The sequence below is a fragment of the Ambystoma mexicanum genome, chromosome 2p (genome assembly GCF_040938575.1).
Source record: "Ambystoma mexicanum isolate Mex_15411 chromosome 2p, UKY_AmexF1_1, whole genome shotgun sequence".
Taxonomy (NCBI): Eukaryota; Metazoa; Chordata; class Amphibia; order Caudata; family Ambystomatidae; genus Ambystoma; species Ambystoma mexicanum.
In genome coordinates, this window is record NC_090923.1 from 1,389,132,030 (window position 1) to 1,389,148,896 (window position 16,867).

Consider the following 16,867-nt stretch of genomic DNA (forward strand, 5'->3'; position numbering starts at 1 on the left):
ACCCGTGACTCCTTCCGGAATTCTGCCAGAAGTGCCTTGGAGAGTCCAGATAGCCTCGCTGGCTGCCTCGCGTGAGACCATTGGGGGGCTCTTCAGGTCTCCCCTCCCTGCAAACTATCAGCTCAACTCCAGTGTTTTCTTTAATTAAACTGAATAGGTTGCTGTCCTAAATCAGCGCATCACATTCGGGACATCCCTTCTCTAGTTTTTTTTTTTAATCAAAATATATACACATAACCATGCACACAAATACGCATAAGATTGCATCGCACACATGGGCACGGGGAGGCGTGCAAATAATCACTGCCCTCCGTCAGTGGTCTGATACACACACACACACATTATGCACTAATAATAGGCAGCGCCCTCGCCCCTGCTTCATCTCGTCCCTCCCCCTCTTCTTTCTGCAGTGCTTGGCACACACACACACCCTGCTTCCAGGAGGGAGGGGGCAGGCCCTGCTGACATCATTCGGCATGACAGAGCTATTCAGGCAGCGCCGGTAGCCGCTTCTGCTCCTGCACCCGGGCGGGGAGCTGGACCAGCAGCGCGGGCGGCACTGGGAGCCCGGCCTGCCTGGGAGCATCCTTCCGGCGGCGGCGGGCGGGGCCTGGCCATCCTAGAGACAGACGCAGGGGAAGCGCCGGCTCCCACGTGCCCGGGCGCCTCCAGGAGGGCGGGGGCCCCGCTGCACCACCACCACCCCATGCCCGCTGCGCGTAGGACGCATTTACTCGGGGGCAGCGCTTTCGCCGGCGCGCGCACGGGTTGGATGCGGAAGCAGCCATGCCGGGGGAATCTGTGAGAGAAGACGGGGTCGCCCCCCTTAAAGAGCCGCCCACTTTGGCAGGTGAGTGCAGGGAGGAGGGGGTTGCGATTGTGCGTCTCTTTGGTGGCGGGGTTGCTGCAATCTTTAAGGGGGGGTGAGTGCACAATCACACGTGTAGTTCTTTTGGAGCCCCCCCCCCCCCTTGAACGAAGCAGGTGCTTTGTCAGCTTTCGTAGCCGCCCCCGGCAAAATGCAAGGCCAAATGTGTTGACTGGTTCCTTGGGAGGATATTCTGTGTCGCAGTGGGGAGGATGGATGGATTGGGGGGGGTTGTCCTGTGTACACCATCTCGGTCTATCCCCCCCGCCCCCCCCAGGAGCGGATTTAATATCAGTGCAGCATCAGTTCACCACAAGGCTAATCCTGCGCAGATTACATTTAAACGGAGGTGACGGTGGCCGACGGGGGCCTCGCATCTACACCAAAAGCAAACGCATCATTTTAATAATGAGATAATACTGTATGATCTCCCCTCAACTGAGCACTCTATACCCCCGAAATAGATTTTCCTGTGAAGCCCCCTCACCATCCCCACAAAAAAAACACCGATCTTTGCTACCGAAATTCCTTACAGACAATAAATCGGGGAATCCCAAATGCTTGGAAAAGATTGAAACGGGGGAGGGGAATAGGATGGGGGGGGGGGGGGCAGAGACTGCTGGACCACGCGGGTACGTGATGGCATATGGAAACTCTGGGGCGAGATGCATGTGGGAGATAAGATGCCTAACGAGCATCAAATATTTATAGAAAGTGTTTAGAGAGGGGGGGTATGTTGGCGGACTGACACAAATGGCAGCCCTGCTGAATAGACCCACAGATGTGGTGGCCAGCCAGAGGCCACCTGTCAAGTCCTTGCAGTCTGCTCAGCCCTGGCTCTGTGGGGACTTTGCCCCCCCCCCCTTGCCGCCCCACACTCCGAGTGCAAGATAAATTAGAAGGCCGCCAGCAACTGGGGTACCCACAAACAAGCCCCCTCGCCGAGGTTTTTTTTTTATAATCTATTTTAAACCTAGTATTCTGTCCACACAAGACAGTAGCACCCATGGGGACCGCTTAAGTCCCGCCCCTTGTCGTGGCTACTAGGCTCAAAACATGGCTCTCTCTCTCAACCAATCACCCCACAGCAATTACTCCCCAAGCCAGTGGTATTCAAACATTTTTATGACGAGCCCCCCTCTCGAGTAAAAATGTGCTTGTCCTTGAGTAAAAATATTGCTGCTGACCTCCGCCCACTCCAACCCAGGTGTCATTTTCTATTAAAATCTGTCAATGTACTCCCTTTTGGAAACGTCTCGTTTTTATAATATGTTATTGTTTAAAGCGCTGTACAGAGTGTAGGTACCAGTATTTGAGCTGATATCTTAGCAGTAGCGCAGTACTGTCGGCTAAGTGCGTCGGTCCATTGGAGTTATTCCTTGGGTCAGGTGCTGTGAAAGGGTCACGCCTTGAGAGGTTTGCACCCTTGCCCTAACATGTACTTGCGCTCCGTCTTTGCTTTCAGATCACGTCCCTTGGCCTGCCGCAGACTCGAAAATGCAACTTAATCAGCTGGCCAAAAGCTTGCCTCTGTGAACCTGTGTTTTGGGCAGGGTGACCTCAAAATCACCGCCCCTCTGCGACACCGAGCGTTGGGGTGCCATATTATACATTGCAATTCTACAACCCGCCAGTTCTCCGTTGTGTAACTGTGCGCACGCCTCACAGGAACCGAGTACCGAGTTGGTGCTGCGGTATTCCAGACTGTAGGTTGCAGGACGTTCTTTCTCCGCAGCAGGCGCATTATCCCGCTAGACGTGATGTTTTAGTTGGCGTTACATAATCCAGCCGTCGCAGGTTCTTTTTATGTTGAAAAGCCACCTCCCTGGGGCTCAGGGGGAGGAAGGTGGGGCTCTGACCTCCTTTTGTTCTGCATTAATCGGGCGGAGACTCACCCCTACCCCTCCCCCTTCCCCGGTCCGCTCTGGCAGAGTTTTTGACAACCCCCTTCCCTGGCAGCCAGCTTCATCTCCCCACCCCCACGCTGCTTCTCATCCCGACTTCAGTATAAATGTGGGCATTGAATTTGCGAGCAGACAAGTGCCTCCTTACCCTCGGGCAGTCTTCACAGCGTCACTCCGCTCTTTGCTTACAGGTCCCCCCTAGACGCACGCCCACGTTACCCTGCGTGCCCCCTCACTGCTATCGGCCTCTCTGACTGGCCCATGCCCTCTGCCAATGGTCAACCCAGCTGGGTCCCCGGCTTTATCCCCGTTTCAGCACCTGCTCAATATAAAATGCATACTTTCCTGCGCGCCCTTTACATGGTCTACAGCTTTACCCGTGCTCCCTCTATAATATTACGCCCGTGTTCCGGTCCTACTCCCCTGCCTGCTCCTTAAGATGGAACATGCATAATCCGCTCCGTTTTACATGCGTTCGCCTAGTAATGTTGTTTAACTGTGTATGTTCCATTCAGTGCTTTAAGTGGGCCATCCCAAAAGTGGGGGTGAGCCGGGCGGTCCCACCACAACATTGGCCGGATGCATTATCCCGTCGCGGCTAAACTGGCGCTTCTCAGTCACAGTAACTTCCTCTGGTGACCTCTAACGTGAGGGGTCACCAGAGGAAGTTGTGCCTTTGTTTCCCCAGGTCGCCGAGGCGCCGAGGCGACTTTAACCCTTGGCGAACCTGTGACTCCTCGATCTATTTCCTGGTTTATTCAAGATGGATTGAATTGTGCACTTTTTTAAGCCATCTTTTATAAACTTAGAAATGTTTTACAAAGATGGCTTGGAAAGTACACAAACCATAAGATACGCACACAAATATATAAATGCTATATATATATTTTTTTAGTATGGTTTATGTACTTTTCAAGCCATCTTGAAGTTTACAAACCATAGTAAGACACGCAAACAAATATATAAATGTAAGTATTTATATATTTATGTGCGGAGCTTACTATGGCTCTAGTAGTATGCAAGACATCTTTTATAAACAAAGAAATATATTATATATCAAACCATAGTAATATTTCTTTGTTTATAAAAGATGGCTTGCATACTACACGAACCATAATAAGGTACGTATACAAATAGATACAATGTTTGCGTACCTTGCTATGGTTTGTGTACCTTTTTAAGGCCACGCCCCAAATGAGCACTCCCCCTCGATTTCTTACCCCCCTTAAAGCCCTGGTTCCTGGTTGAGGCGGTGCAGCGTATTCTTATACTGCTACTCGCAACCAACCCTACACGCTCTCCATCTTTGTGGGTCGCCGGTTCTAGTGTCCGGCGCTCTCTATCTGTGGGGGCAACACCCCCCTTGCATGTGCAATTTTTACGAATCGCACACGTATTAGGTTTGTGACAAACCACACGGAGCATAACATACCTCCGAATCAGTAGAACTACCAGCGGTGGTAATGCAATTCATTGGGCTAATGCGTCTGCTGTAGAGGTCTGCGTGTCTAGGTTCCTGGTCTTAGGTTTCACATCTACACCGACCACATGTCAGGCGAAATGATGACGCAGGACTCCTCCTTTCAGCTGTTATCATGACTTGGGTAATGGGCGTGCTTTTTGGTGGGCTTGAGCATCCTGGTGGTGGGGCTCAGGCTCGGCCCCAGAAACATACCATAACGCGGAGCTCTCATTTGGTCTATGGCTGCTGCTTTCTCTGGGAGGGAGGGCCCTGCCCTGTGCCAGGCGGCGGCAGCGGCGCTTCTGCGGCGATCTCTGCAGCCTGCGGCCTCTTTCCCGGGGGAAGGAGCATCTCCCTCCCAGCTGCGCCTTCAGCCGGAGCACATGCACGAGGAAGAACGGAAGAGACTTCTCTGAGATGCCGACGACCCAGCTCGCCCCTATAAAAGCATCAGAACTCCCCGTCTCCCCAACGCCCCCACATACAAAGCAAGAGGCCCCGACGCCCACGCCGCTGCCATTGGGCGAAGTGGCACCTGGATTCCAAACCGCTAAAATACATGCCACCATTTTTCCTGTTTTTTTTCTTTGCATCCTGGGTCTTGTAGTCCCGGGCCTATGAAGAGCGACAAAATCCTGGACAGATCCAAAGTAAATACTGGGTCTGGACTACCAATAAACTGGGCTGTGTTTGCAAGTATGCACAGACACCGCAGCCCCCCCCGCCCTCCCACTTCCGCTAATTCTTATGAAGTCCATGAAAAGCGACTTGCACTTAAAGGCAGGTGGCAGATGGCAATATAGCTTTTGCTGCGTCAGAAGCACGTACTGCTGCCGTGTAATCTGTTTCTCCAGTCATTACTAACAGCGACTGGAAATGCCTTTTTCTCAGCTGGGTGGCATTTCAAGTGCACGAATGTCATGTTGGGATATTGATCTAGTGCTCGCATAAGCTGTTCAAAGCAACCCGCGAGCAGATGGGAGAGGGGGTGCAAGAAAAGAAACGAGGTGAGGACGTGTGGTCGGTTCCAAGACGCAAGGTTGGGTACGTGGTTGGTGCTTAAAAGCACATTGAAGCTACTTCAAAGCCATACGTGCCTTGAGGCAAGCGACAAGGGTACGCATGCATCCAGTCGTTTTGTCATATAATGTAAGTGCTTAGACAAGTGATGGCAATCGTTATCATTGTGCTATTTATTGAGGGCGGACCTGGCTTCGTATAACGGAGCGCTTTACAGATGTATACAACAGTACGGATGCATAACGGAGCGCTTTTCGTAGGTAACAATATAACGAATATACAGTGGGGGGTGGGATACAGGGGCACAGAGGAGGCGTACCAGGTGTCAGGGAGCACAGGGCCTTGCGGGAACCATGCGATGGCCTAGGAGTTGAGGTGGAGAGACTCCTTGAAGAGGTGGGTCTTGAGTTCTTTTTTGAATTGTAGGAGTGTGGGACGAGTCCGATGCTGACAGGGAGGAGGTTTGATAGTCTTGGGGTGTAGACAGAGAAGGCTTGTTTTCTGGTTGTTTTTGCATTAGCGGATTTCAAGTCTGCACGTGTCCTGGATGCTGGTGGTGGCTGTCTGCCAGAGATGCTGAGATTCTCTGCGAGGTAGCTGGGTGACTTGAGGCCGACTGCCTTTTAGCTGATGCAGCAAGACTTGAAGGTGATTCGTGTGTGCAGTTGGAGCCAGTGAAGGTCGACGAGGGCCGGGGTGATGTGGTCGTATCTTCGTAGACCTTCGATGAGGCGTGCAGCCACGTGTAGGACATTTCTCAGGGCCACAAGGGAGGGCGACGAGGGGCCTTTGAGCAGTGCATTGCCCTCCATCGAGATTGGATAAGACCATTGCTTGAACAGTGGATGTAAAGCTTTCCAGAGGCAGGGAGGGCTGGACTTTTCGTAGGAGGGAGAGGTGATACCAGGCTCTTTGAGTTTTCTTAGCTATGTGTGTCTTGAAGGAGAGGTAGGTGTTTGTCGATGTTGTTATATTTGAGATCTTCGTACCTCGGAAAGCGACAATAGTCTTAGATTCGATTTCATGTGGGGCAATAGTATTTCAAAATGTGTTCCATTTTATATTGGATGATTTTAGATGTTTTTGTAATGTTAGAGATTCAAGTCTAAATACGTTTGTATGTGTTTTTACAATTGAATTAGTTTTAAGTTTGAATGATCTACATTTATTTGTGCTTATGTACAATGGAAATGTTTAATAAAAAGCAAAACACGAATAACAAAAAAAAAAGTGATGCAATATCTGTCAAATGGTCAGAATAAATGGACCTATTCAGGGTAAAACCTGGCGAACACATGAGGGCCAGAGTATATGGTGCCACTATGTGTCAAACGGCACAAGTGCCTGGGCATTTGATAGCAATAGATGTCTAATGATGGATTTTTGACATGTGCATAGCCCCGCGGAGTGTACTGCGCAGAATTCACTGCACCTGGGCGTAGATGGGACTTGAGGGGTATAATCAGGAAAGATATCATATATGGTATATCCTATATGGTTTAGGAAAATATAATGGATTTCAAATTCTTATGAAAAATCAACGATTTTGAAGATTGGATTTGGACAGGAAGATTGTTCCAAAGATGAGGTCCGACCACAGGCAATCACTGGCCTCCCCTCGTAATGCAACGAGAAGGGGGCTTGGTTGGTCGAGCTAGGTGCACGGAGTGAAGTGGGTATGAAGAATTATATAGCTATATTTCTTTGTGAAGGATATCGTGGTGCTAAGCTGTGAACACGGTTTATAAACTAGAGAAGGACCTTGAAAGCAAGGCATTGAGAAATGGGTAGCCAATGAAGAGACATTCTTAAGCAGAGGTAGGGGTAGTTCGAGGGGCCTGATAAATAAGAAAGACGGCTGCATTTTGCATGATTGGAAGACTTGCATTTCATGCGTTGGCATAATCCAGACATCGGTGCACCCGCCACTGCAGCATGATCTGGCTAAGGAAGGAATGGAAGGGCACGATGCATGAATCAAGGGCAAAGGAAGACCGAGTTTACTACCGCTTAGAATTGTTTGGTTATTTTTAATTTAATTCTGGGTCTCTAGACAGCGTTTAAACTTTTTTTGAAAAGGCAATGGGAAGTCCAAACAGCTGAAGGAGAAGGATGGCACGGAAGGTCACTTGGCAAATGTTTAGGGCCTAGAAGAACGACCACGGTTTTTGCAGGGTTGAGTTGAAGATTGTTGGTCAGCCACAGCTTAACTTCCTTGAGGCTAAACTGGAGTTAGTCAAAAAAATCTTGTGGCCCGCATACCTTTAACAGTTGGATATCCTCAGCATATGTTACGTTATGATTATTTATTAAAGTTCCACATAAGATTTTGACATTAAAAAGAAAGGGCGATAAAGGGGATCCTGGCGGCACACTACAAGTGACGGGGGAGGATGTTGAGATAAACAGACCAATTTTCAAGGCCTGTGTTCTGCCAGAAAGGATGCTTGGGAGCGAATTCAAAGCAGGACTAGAAACTCAGTTCGTGAAAGCCAGCGCAAAAGGCTGGTGTGGTCCACCTTGTCAAAAGTGATGGACCGATCTAGCACGATCAACAGTGTAAGATAGCCTTGGTCGGAATAATGGAGGAGAATATTCCATATTGAGACCAGAGCAGTTTCTGTCCCACGTCTGGGTTGAAAGCCTGATTGAAATTGGTCTTGGGTCTGGTTAGTCTCTACATAATCCATACATTGGTGAAATACCTTTTTTAAATATTTTAATTTTAAAATTTATTATTTTTTTTTTTTCGAGCATCTTGGTCGTCCAAGACAAAGTGGCTATACATGGGTAATCACTCAGCTCAAAGGGTCGAGAGATGATTTCTTGATGGGGGCGTAATGGTGGTTTTTGAAGGTGTGAGGAACCAATCCTCTTTTTGAGGGAAAGATCAGCCAAATGCTAAATGTGACTGGAGAGAGCAACAGCGTCGTCTTGATGCAACGAAAGCTGGTAGCAGAACTACACTAGAGCAAGTAGGCTTGCGCAGAAAGATAGGGTTTCTAAAGAAGAATTCACAGATTTAGTGGATTCAATGAAGAATTTATTGAATTGATTAGCGAGTAGAGCTGAAGGTTCCAGCTTTTGATGGAAGCACTGGGGACTGTCAAATCAATTGACAATAGAAAAAAAATTGGCATTTTTATTAATGGCTTTGTTAACGCGGTCATGTTGGTAGATCGTTTTGGCTTCCGAGATACGATGCAAGAGCTGCACATGCTTCATTCAATAAGATCAGCGTACCTGGTTTTCTGCCACAGTTTTTCTTTTCTCCGTTAGCTCTCTTTAAGCGGTTTTAAATCGGGAGATTACCAGGGATTAGATTAAAAAAAAAAAAAAAAGTCCAACCAGGGGATTGAGGGGCAAAAGCATCAATTGCTGTTTATAAAGCTAATTGGCATTGATTAAAGAAGGAGGTAGTGGAGGGAATATCGTGACAACTAATGGATGGGGAGTACCAAATTGCTGGCATAGAATGCAAGTACAAATTATCGATATATACCTGGCAGAAATTCTCAAGGGAAAAAAATGGCCAGTTTGTACGAGAACCTGGCAATGATGTAGGTATGCTGCTACAGGGTGGCAATACCAGTAGTACGATCTGAGGATGTGAGCATATGACAAAACCTGGCAAGTGATTGTAACCTGCACATGCAATCGTAACACTGGACAAATCGTGTGGGCACCTGGGCATGCGATGGCAATAGATGGCAATACAGAAAACATTTTCACTCTGCACGTGGCCAAACGGGTTGGATTCGTAAGTGCTGGTTTTCTACCTCGGCACAGACACGTTTTTCACGTAAATGGCACACAAGCAAGATATTGTGCCTGGACACCATGAATGACAGTTGTCCTCTTTAGTGCAAGCCCACAGTCTTCTAACCTCAATCTGCTCTTAACACATTACTGTCCAATTTCTCCAACTTCTGTCTAAAACTTAGAGCAGCAACAAACATAATGGGTGAACATGATTTTTTTTTTTTCCCACTACTTGTGCAATCTTTTTACTTGTCCCAGTAAACTGCATAATGCGGCCTTGTGACTCCATGTCAACGGAACACCTGTTTTTTGATTCTTGGCCTTTCATGTGGCAAATCATTGCTTTCTGGGAGCTGTAGTCTTGCTGGTTTCAATTGGATTAAAGTGCCAGAACATTTCTTTCAAAAGAAACCCCAGGTGCGGGGAAGTGTTGTCCTGATGGCATAGACTCGTTCATTTGATCGCCCCAAAACAGCAAACGAAAGAAAGTTGGCCTACTCGCCTGCTACAAGATCATACATTCAAGTTTCATTAATCCCTTCCTCAAGTATCGCTCTCGAGCTTGGCCCATCACTCCTGCCAACCAGAAGTGAGTTCAAGAGCTCTCATGAACTCCATGACATATTAGAACATATCAACCATAAGCTGTCTTCATACCACAAGGATCTAGAACAAAGGGAGATGTGCAAGTTTAGTTTTTCTAGACCAGTGTTGTCCAACGCCAGGCCAGGTTTTTAGGATACCCCTCATTAACCAGCATGAGAAAAATGTGCACACAATTCTAAATGTATGCTCGTTTTTCCCTCATGAATATTAATGAGCGATGTCCTGGAAACCAAACAAGATGCCAGCCCTCCAGGTCCATAGTCGGACAACCACGCTGTAGACCGCACGAGGGATTGTGTACAATTGGCAAGAGTGTAACTCTCAGAAATTTTGAGGGGTTAACAATAGAAATCCTAACGGTCAGAGCAGGACATACATTTCAAATGATCAGAGTGAAGACAGCAACTCTAGCGGGAGTGCAGGTACTGCAGGCAAACCTATTCCCATTACATCTGCCACTAGTGATAGAGAACCAACAGACAATGGTGTTCCTGCTCCATCTGTTACACCGATTCCAATACCGGTCATTTTTTTAGACCCAAAAAGAAGACTAGAAGAGGGCAAAAAGACCACTAAGGTCAAGACAAAAAGGAGTACTGAAACAAATATTTCCAATAAAACACTGAGCAAACAACTTGGTTTATTGAACATGGGTCTCTCCTTTGTATCAATATTCAACTCTATGCCATTTGCTGAGAAAGTGAACTTTGGTAAACCTTTGAGAAAGATGCATCTCAAATATTACAACCTCCGATTTAAGAGTGACTCTGTCTTTTGGCTTATTAGAACGATGTCCTAAGCATACTTTTAATCCCACATTCAACAACATAGCCCTCAATCTGTTTGAGAATCAAGTGATCAAACAAATGAGCACAGTTAACTACAAGAGAATTTCCCTAGCAACATCAAGAGTAACCAAATGAGACTGACTGAGATTTTGTCTAGAGATGAAAGCTTCATTATTAAACTTGCTGATGAAGGTTGAGCTATTATAATGGATTTTGAGTTTTACCAGGCTAGTTGTCTAAATCTTTTGTCAGATGAGGACGTATACTTGAGACTTGATAAGGATCTGCTGGTGGACAGCACAAGTCTCATCAAGAATACTCTGGAAAGCGGAAGAGAGTGGCTGGATCTCAGTAAAAAAATGAAGGAATTCCTTACAAATAACTTTCCAATAACTCCATTATTCTACGCTTTGCCAAAGATCCACAGACCTGCAACCAAACCACCCTTTAGACCGATAGTAGCTGGTATGGAGTGTTTTTGATCCTCTAGATATTACATGGAGAACGTTTTGCAACCCACAGTCCAATCCACATACCCGAGACATACCACACACTTAGGAATTGCGTTGAGGGGTCTAGAATCTCTTCCCACTACTTGCATCCTCTTTGCACTAGATGTTGGTAGCCTGTACAGCTATACCTCACCCAGAGGGTTTACAAGCAGTCAAATGGCTTATTCTGAGAGATGACACTGTGGGGGCCAACTGGCAGTTTATCATTCAACTTCTATATATATAGTCCTTCACAACAGCGCCTTCAGATATGGCAAACACTATGCCCAATTTCAGGTATATTGATGGGCTCAGCGAGGGCACCAGCGTATGCCGATATCTTCATGTACTACTTTGGGAAAAGATACATCTTGGACAATGTGAATAGGTCAGAAAACCTGATCCTCTGGAAGAGGTACATTGATTATTGTTTCTATATGGTCAAGCAGTCAATTGATGGATTTCTTCAATTATTTTAATGAGATTCATCCTCCGTATTAAATTCACCACAGAGATGGGAGAACCCTCCGTACATATTCTGGACGTACACTTGAGAACAACGGAGAGGGGCGCAGAAACTGACATATATTGGAAACGCAAAGATTCCTACGTACCAAGAGAACTATTGCAACCAGCTGCCACGCGCTCCTCATTGCATCAGTGTGTCACTGCCTGCTCCTACTTTATTCCTGTCCAAACGTGCACCGCATATCCCCCATTGTGCCCTGCACCATTATGCCCTTTGCTGTACCTGCAATCTAACCAGTCTGTAACCACCAGATTTTACTTGTTTCTGCATCTACTGGACTTGATTTGGCAGCCTTGCGCTGTATTTGGAATTTATATTCAACTGAGTGTTAGGGAGAATTCTCTGTTTAGGCTGAATTTCCTAACCTAGTGAGTCCCCCAGCAGCTTTGCTGGATTTTTGGGGTTTATTTTTTTCTCCTACCAAGAGTGAGACTCTTTTTTACCCTCACTCTTGGACATGATTTGGGTGTGTTCCTTTGACTCTAGATGTGTTTAATGGGCTATGGGGTCTTTTACTCCATAGGGCTTCATGTGTTTTTGTGATGTGTGTTACACAGCAACCTCAGTGCAGTAACACAGGGGTGTCATAGTGACCCCCCAGTATAGACTCCATACCCTGGGACTGACTACTGTCTCCCAGGGCATGTAAAGTCACCATTGACTTTACTAGTCTTGAATTCTGAACAGAACCAGTACAAACCATCATATTGTGGACGTACTGGCCGGGGCAATTCGATTGCCCTGGGGTCTGTTAGTCGAGGGGGCACGTCTCCGTCCCCCCGGATCGAGTTTTTGCTGGTGGCAGTGGATACTACTTTTTATATTCAACCGCAAATATTTCTCTATGGGATTTTCCCATTGTTCGAGGCTACTATCTTTTATTTATTTAATTACGATAGCCTCGAACATACCGCCGGTTTATTTAATTATTATTAATTCTCCGGTTGGTATTTTTTTGCCAAAACTCGGGTTCTAAAATGGCGTTTGTGTTCTCTTCTGTGACTCCAACCCAAGTCGAGCCCTTTGTTCCACTTTTTGGCGGGCTTCTCCACAGAAGCCCTCCAAAGTTGTGCCACTCTGTCTGGGGTACTTAGGAGGGGTGGAGGGGGATTTAGGCACCCTGGACTGAGTTGCCTAGGCAACTCAAGTCGCACTCCGTCCTGATTGACCCACCACTTAGCATGTTTGAGTGACAGCTAGGCTGAGTGGGGGTTTTCTGCATAAAAGCAGGGCTTTGGGGACTAGAACTTCAGAAGTCGCCACAGGACCTAAGAATCCGACGAGGGAGAAGCTGAGCCGACCTGCCACGACGACACCACCGGTGGAGCCCTGCTGGACCGTCTCACCACTTTTCCCAACGACAGAGGAGATCTCCCGCCGGAGAGTCTTCTTCCTTTGACTGGTGGGGATAACCAGTTTCACCGTCTTTTTGCCTTCCCGACGCATCTCGTGGCCGCCTTGCCTGTGCTAAGCACCCCGGCAACTGGAAAACCACGTTTTACCGCGAAATAAAGGGTAATACCTTTAACCGGAAAACTCCGCGGCTGGTTTCTTCCCTGGCAGTGCAACGACCTCCATCTTTCCTCCAAGTCGAGATCTTCTCTTCCCCTGGACGACACCGAGACTTGAACCCGCTGCCAGGAACAACTGCCACCGCTGGAGGATCCTTCCCACTTGAGGTACTGTGTTCCGCCTGGCTTCCCTTGCCACCGACTGTACGGGGTAGATTTAGCCCCTGGCTTTCGAACCTGGGTTAGCCTGGGACACCCTGGCTAAACTTTTCTGAGCCTCTCTAAACTCTTTACGAACTCTCTGCAAGACTTTCTAAGCCTAGTGTAACTGTGTGATCTTGGGTGCATTTGTGCTCTGCTCTCTCTAAGAGTGGGCCCAGCCTATGGACTTTAGCTCACAAGTGACTTTTGCTCTTCTGCCTTGCTAAAAGTGTTCCTAAATCTTAGAGTGGTGTATCTTCACATATTCTGCCTTTTTCCCTCCCCTTTTTCATAAACTTATTGGAGTGCCATCTATAGTTAAGCGCTCACCTCTGTCTGGAAATAAGTGGTGTTAAATAAGACTTGTCTGATAAGGAATAAGGGTTGTATATATTATAATAGTAACTGTGTTTAGAGTGTTTTACAATAAGAGTCCTGGAGTGTTTCAAACAGTGTGTGTTAAAATAATTATATACTTTGATACCAAAGCTCTGGTCAGTGTTTGCTTGTGCTATTGTATCTGAGTGCCTATTGTGTATACTTTGCATACTGCCTAACTCTTCTTGAGGGAAGTCTGGCTGCTCAGCCACAGCTACCAGGTAAATCTGGGTGGTACAGACTGCTACCAAGTGGGTTTACTGCTAACACCTGTAGTCCTAAATCTTTTGCAGTGTTCCCAAAGGGAACTGCACAGGTTTCTGCCTAACACTGAGCTTGCCTTATTAAGCCCTGTGCTTTATCTGTAATTTATCCTGTGTGCAACCCACCTAACTTTCCTTAGCTGCCCTGTGAAGTAATTGTAACTTGTCATGATATTACTGTTCCCTTTGCGTGCAGGGTCCTTGCAAAACCATCGTATCCTGACCTGGTCCAGTAGGCAGGGACTGTCTTTGTTTTTTTGTGTATCTGTATACCACCGTAACATGTGGGTTTACCAGACTGTGCACCTTTTCCAATCTTGTCCTTTAAACATATCTGTACACCCGCAGTAGCCCCCTCCCCGTGCCATTGTTTTCAAGAACCACCCATCTGTTGTAACCCTTACGCGTGGTCTTGCACTATGAAATTATATGATAGGTTATTTATAACATGCTTATGCCCAGAGGTTTCAAAGCGCGGACCCAGGAATCGAACCTGTGTTGCTCCGTGTTGTCTTGCTTCCAAGGCGAGCACGTTGCCCCTGAGCTATCCTCCCGAGAAAATGTAGAATGTCACTTCGCACTTAGCGCCTACATGCCTGAAGGTTTTGTGCGCTGCTATAAATGCATAAATAAAGAAGGAGAAATTTATGACCAGGGTATCCGTCCGACATTGTACAACAGGCTAAACGGAAGGCTGAGCAGTTGACAGAGCAGCATTATTCCATCCCATGCCGAAGGACATGGGAATGCCCCTCCTTTACGTCTCAATATTTAAGAAACGAGCATGCATTTACGTAGGATCATCTGCAACAACTGGAAACCTCTACACTATGGTCCATGTAAGGAAGGCATGGTATCAAAGCAAGACGCACAAGTGATCACAGTTGAAGGGTGTTTATTAAACTGTAAAAATAGGTGAGCTAAACGCCTAATCTAAACCTAAGATGGGAGCAAGCTCCGACCATCAAATTATAAGAATACTGTCCAAGTGGAGTCTAGTCAAATAAAAGGGGCCTACACTAGGAAAACCTATTGCCAATCCTTACCGCTATGATACCAAAATAGTGTGGGATAGTGCTTACAAGAAAAGAAAGAAGTGTTCACAAAATGATAAATCGTGATGTTATGGCCTGGGTCTCCCTTCCCCATGTGTTTTGCATAGGATAAGGTGGGATTCTTGAGCACAGTACACTCCTGGGCTTTTGCAGCACCAGGTTAGTTACATTTCCCTATACCAAGACCTTCTGTGTCCAAGTCTCTTTCCTTGTGTAAACTCTCTTGCTTTAGAGGGTCTGATATGCCATAAACAACAAAACAATAAAACTTCACGTCAGGCGATTACTCTTCACCCTTGGATCCCCCTCAGCCAGGCTCCGATCCTTCTCTCAACGTTGACCTCCCTCAGTCGGGCTTGGACCAACAACTCATTGTGGACATCCCTGAGTTTGGTTCATGTTTGTGGTCACAATGTTCACGGGTGTATTACTCTTCAACCTAATTCGCAGGCATCCCTCAGCCGGGTTCACATTTTGCCATTCAATCACACTCTTCATTTGTAGTATTCAAAAGTCTCAATGGGCCTCATTACAAGTATGCCGGTAAAAAAATCGCAATTACCGGCATGCCGGTTCTACCGTGTCGGTGAGGCACTGTTTCCGGAATCAACGTTTGATTTTGTGTCATCGTGCATGTGCATACCGGCATGCCGGTAATACCACCAAACTCCCCCAGAAACACTGGCACCCTCGGTGCTGCTGACTCCAAATCTGGCTCAGCCCTTCTGGACTCACAAGCACCGTTGTTACCAGTGCTGTTATTGCCGTGACCGGAAATAATGTGATTGCCGGAACAGGAAATGGACTGGCGACCATTAACAAAACACAATCCAAATTGCAATCCTCTGTGCACAGGAGTGACGGCCACATCCCGAGCACAGATAATCAACCAGAGACATGTCTGCCAGGGTACCTGCGGCTTGCGCCTCTGTACTGCGGTTCAGTGGGGTTGAATTAAAAATGCTAGCTGACACCCTAGTTGAGCATGCTGATGATGTTTTCAGCAGCGACCTACGAATGCAGGCACAAATGCGCAAGAAGGCAATCTGGCAGGAGGTGGCCCAGATGGTCACGGCAGTCGGGACAACACCCTGAACAGTCCGGGACTGCTACAAAAGGTGGGATGACCTTCGGCTGAGGGTGCAAAACCTCCAGCCAGGGCACCCAGGGCATGGGCACAGGAGGCGGCCCTGCATCTCCCATCCACCTGCAGCCGTGGGAGGAGACATGCAGCAGCGTACTGCACCACGAGGCCGTTGAGAGAGTAGGTGCAGCGGGGGCTGGAGGTGTGACATCGGATAAGGCTGAGTATTCATAAACCCAATGTCAGATCATACACCTGTATACAATTGGGGAGGCAAACATGTCAATTATGTTGTGCCCAACGCCGGTACAGCCCTGCTGGCGCCCCCCCCACCCTTCAACCTGGTTGCAAACATCCACATACACCTTGCACCCAAATCACATTCATACACCACTCTCACAGGCCCCCTTTATCGCCGTCACAAGATGCACCTGCTGGCACTCACACATCCCCCCACCCCACCTCTTACACACCCAACTTCTGTTGTTACTGCCTTGATAGCACATGCCCAAAGTTACGTCAGTGTCCAGCATCTCCACCACCAGCAAATGAGCAGCCGCACACATCAATGAAGCATGTGGCCCAATCGTCCCATCCACCACGGCCCATCTCGCAAATCGTCACCAAAGCAGTAAGTGCCATAGGCAGCAGTCGCATGTGTAAAACATCCATGCCACAACACCATATCATACAGCTTGTGTGATGGCACTTCATCTACCAATGAGGCTAACAGCCGAGTACATCCCGGACCACCAGGCCACGGCGCCAACAGACCACCACTGCGTCCACTCGGGACTCAACTGCATCCTCCACCAGCCACCCACCATCCCCTGGCACTAGCACCCCAGCCAACCCCAAACCAGGAGGCACTACCACCCCAGCCACTCCCCAACCAGGAGGCACCTCAGCCACCCCCCAACCAGGAGGCACCTGCACCCCTTCCGC

General features: G+C 47.7%; 1 protein-coding gene across 1 annotated transcript in view; it reads left to right on the top strand.

Annotated features, from left to right (window-relative positions):
• Positions 1–431: 431 nt before the first annotated feature.
• The window catches only part of LOC138567529 (uncharacterized), a 437,945-nt gene continuing 421,509 nt past the window's right edge, over positions 432–16,867 (top strand). The window contains exon 1 of the mRNA XM_069645810.1: positions 432–850. Coding sequence (XP_069501911.1) covers positions 787–850 — 64 coding nt within the window. The 5' untranslated portion in view covers positions 432–786. The remainder of the gene's footprint in view (positions 851–16,867) is intronic.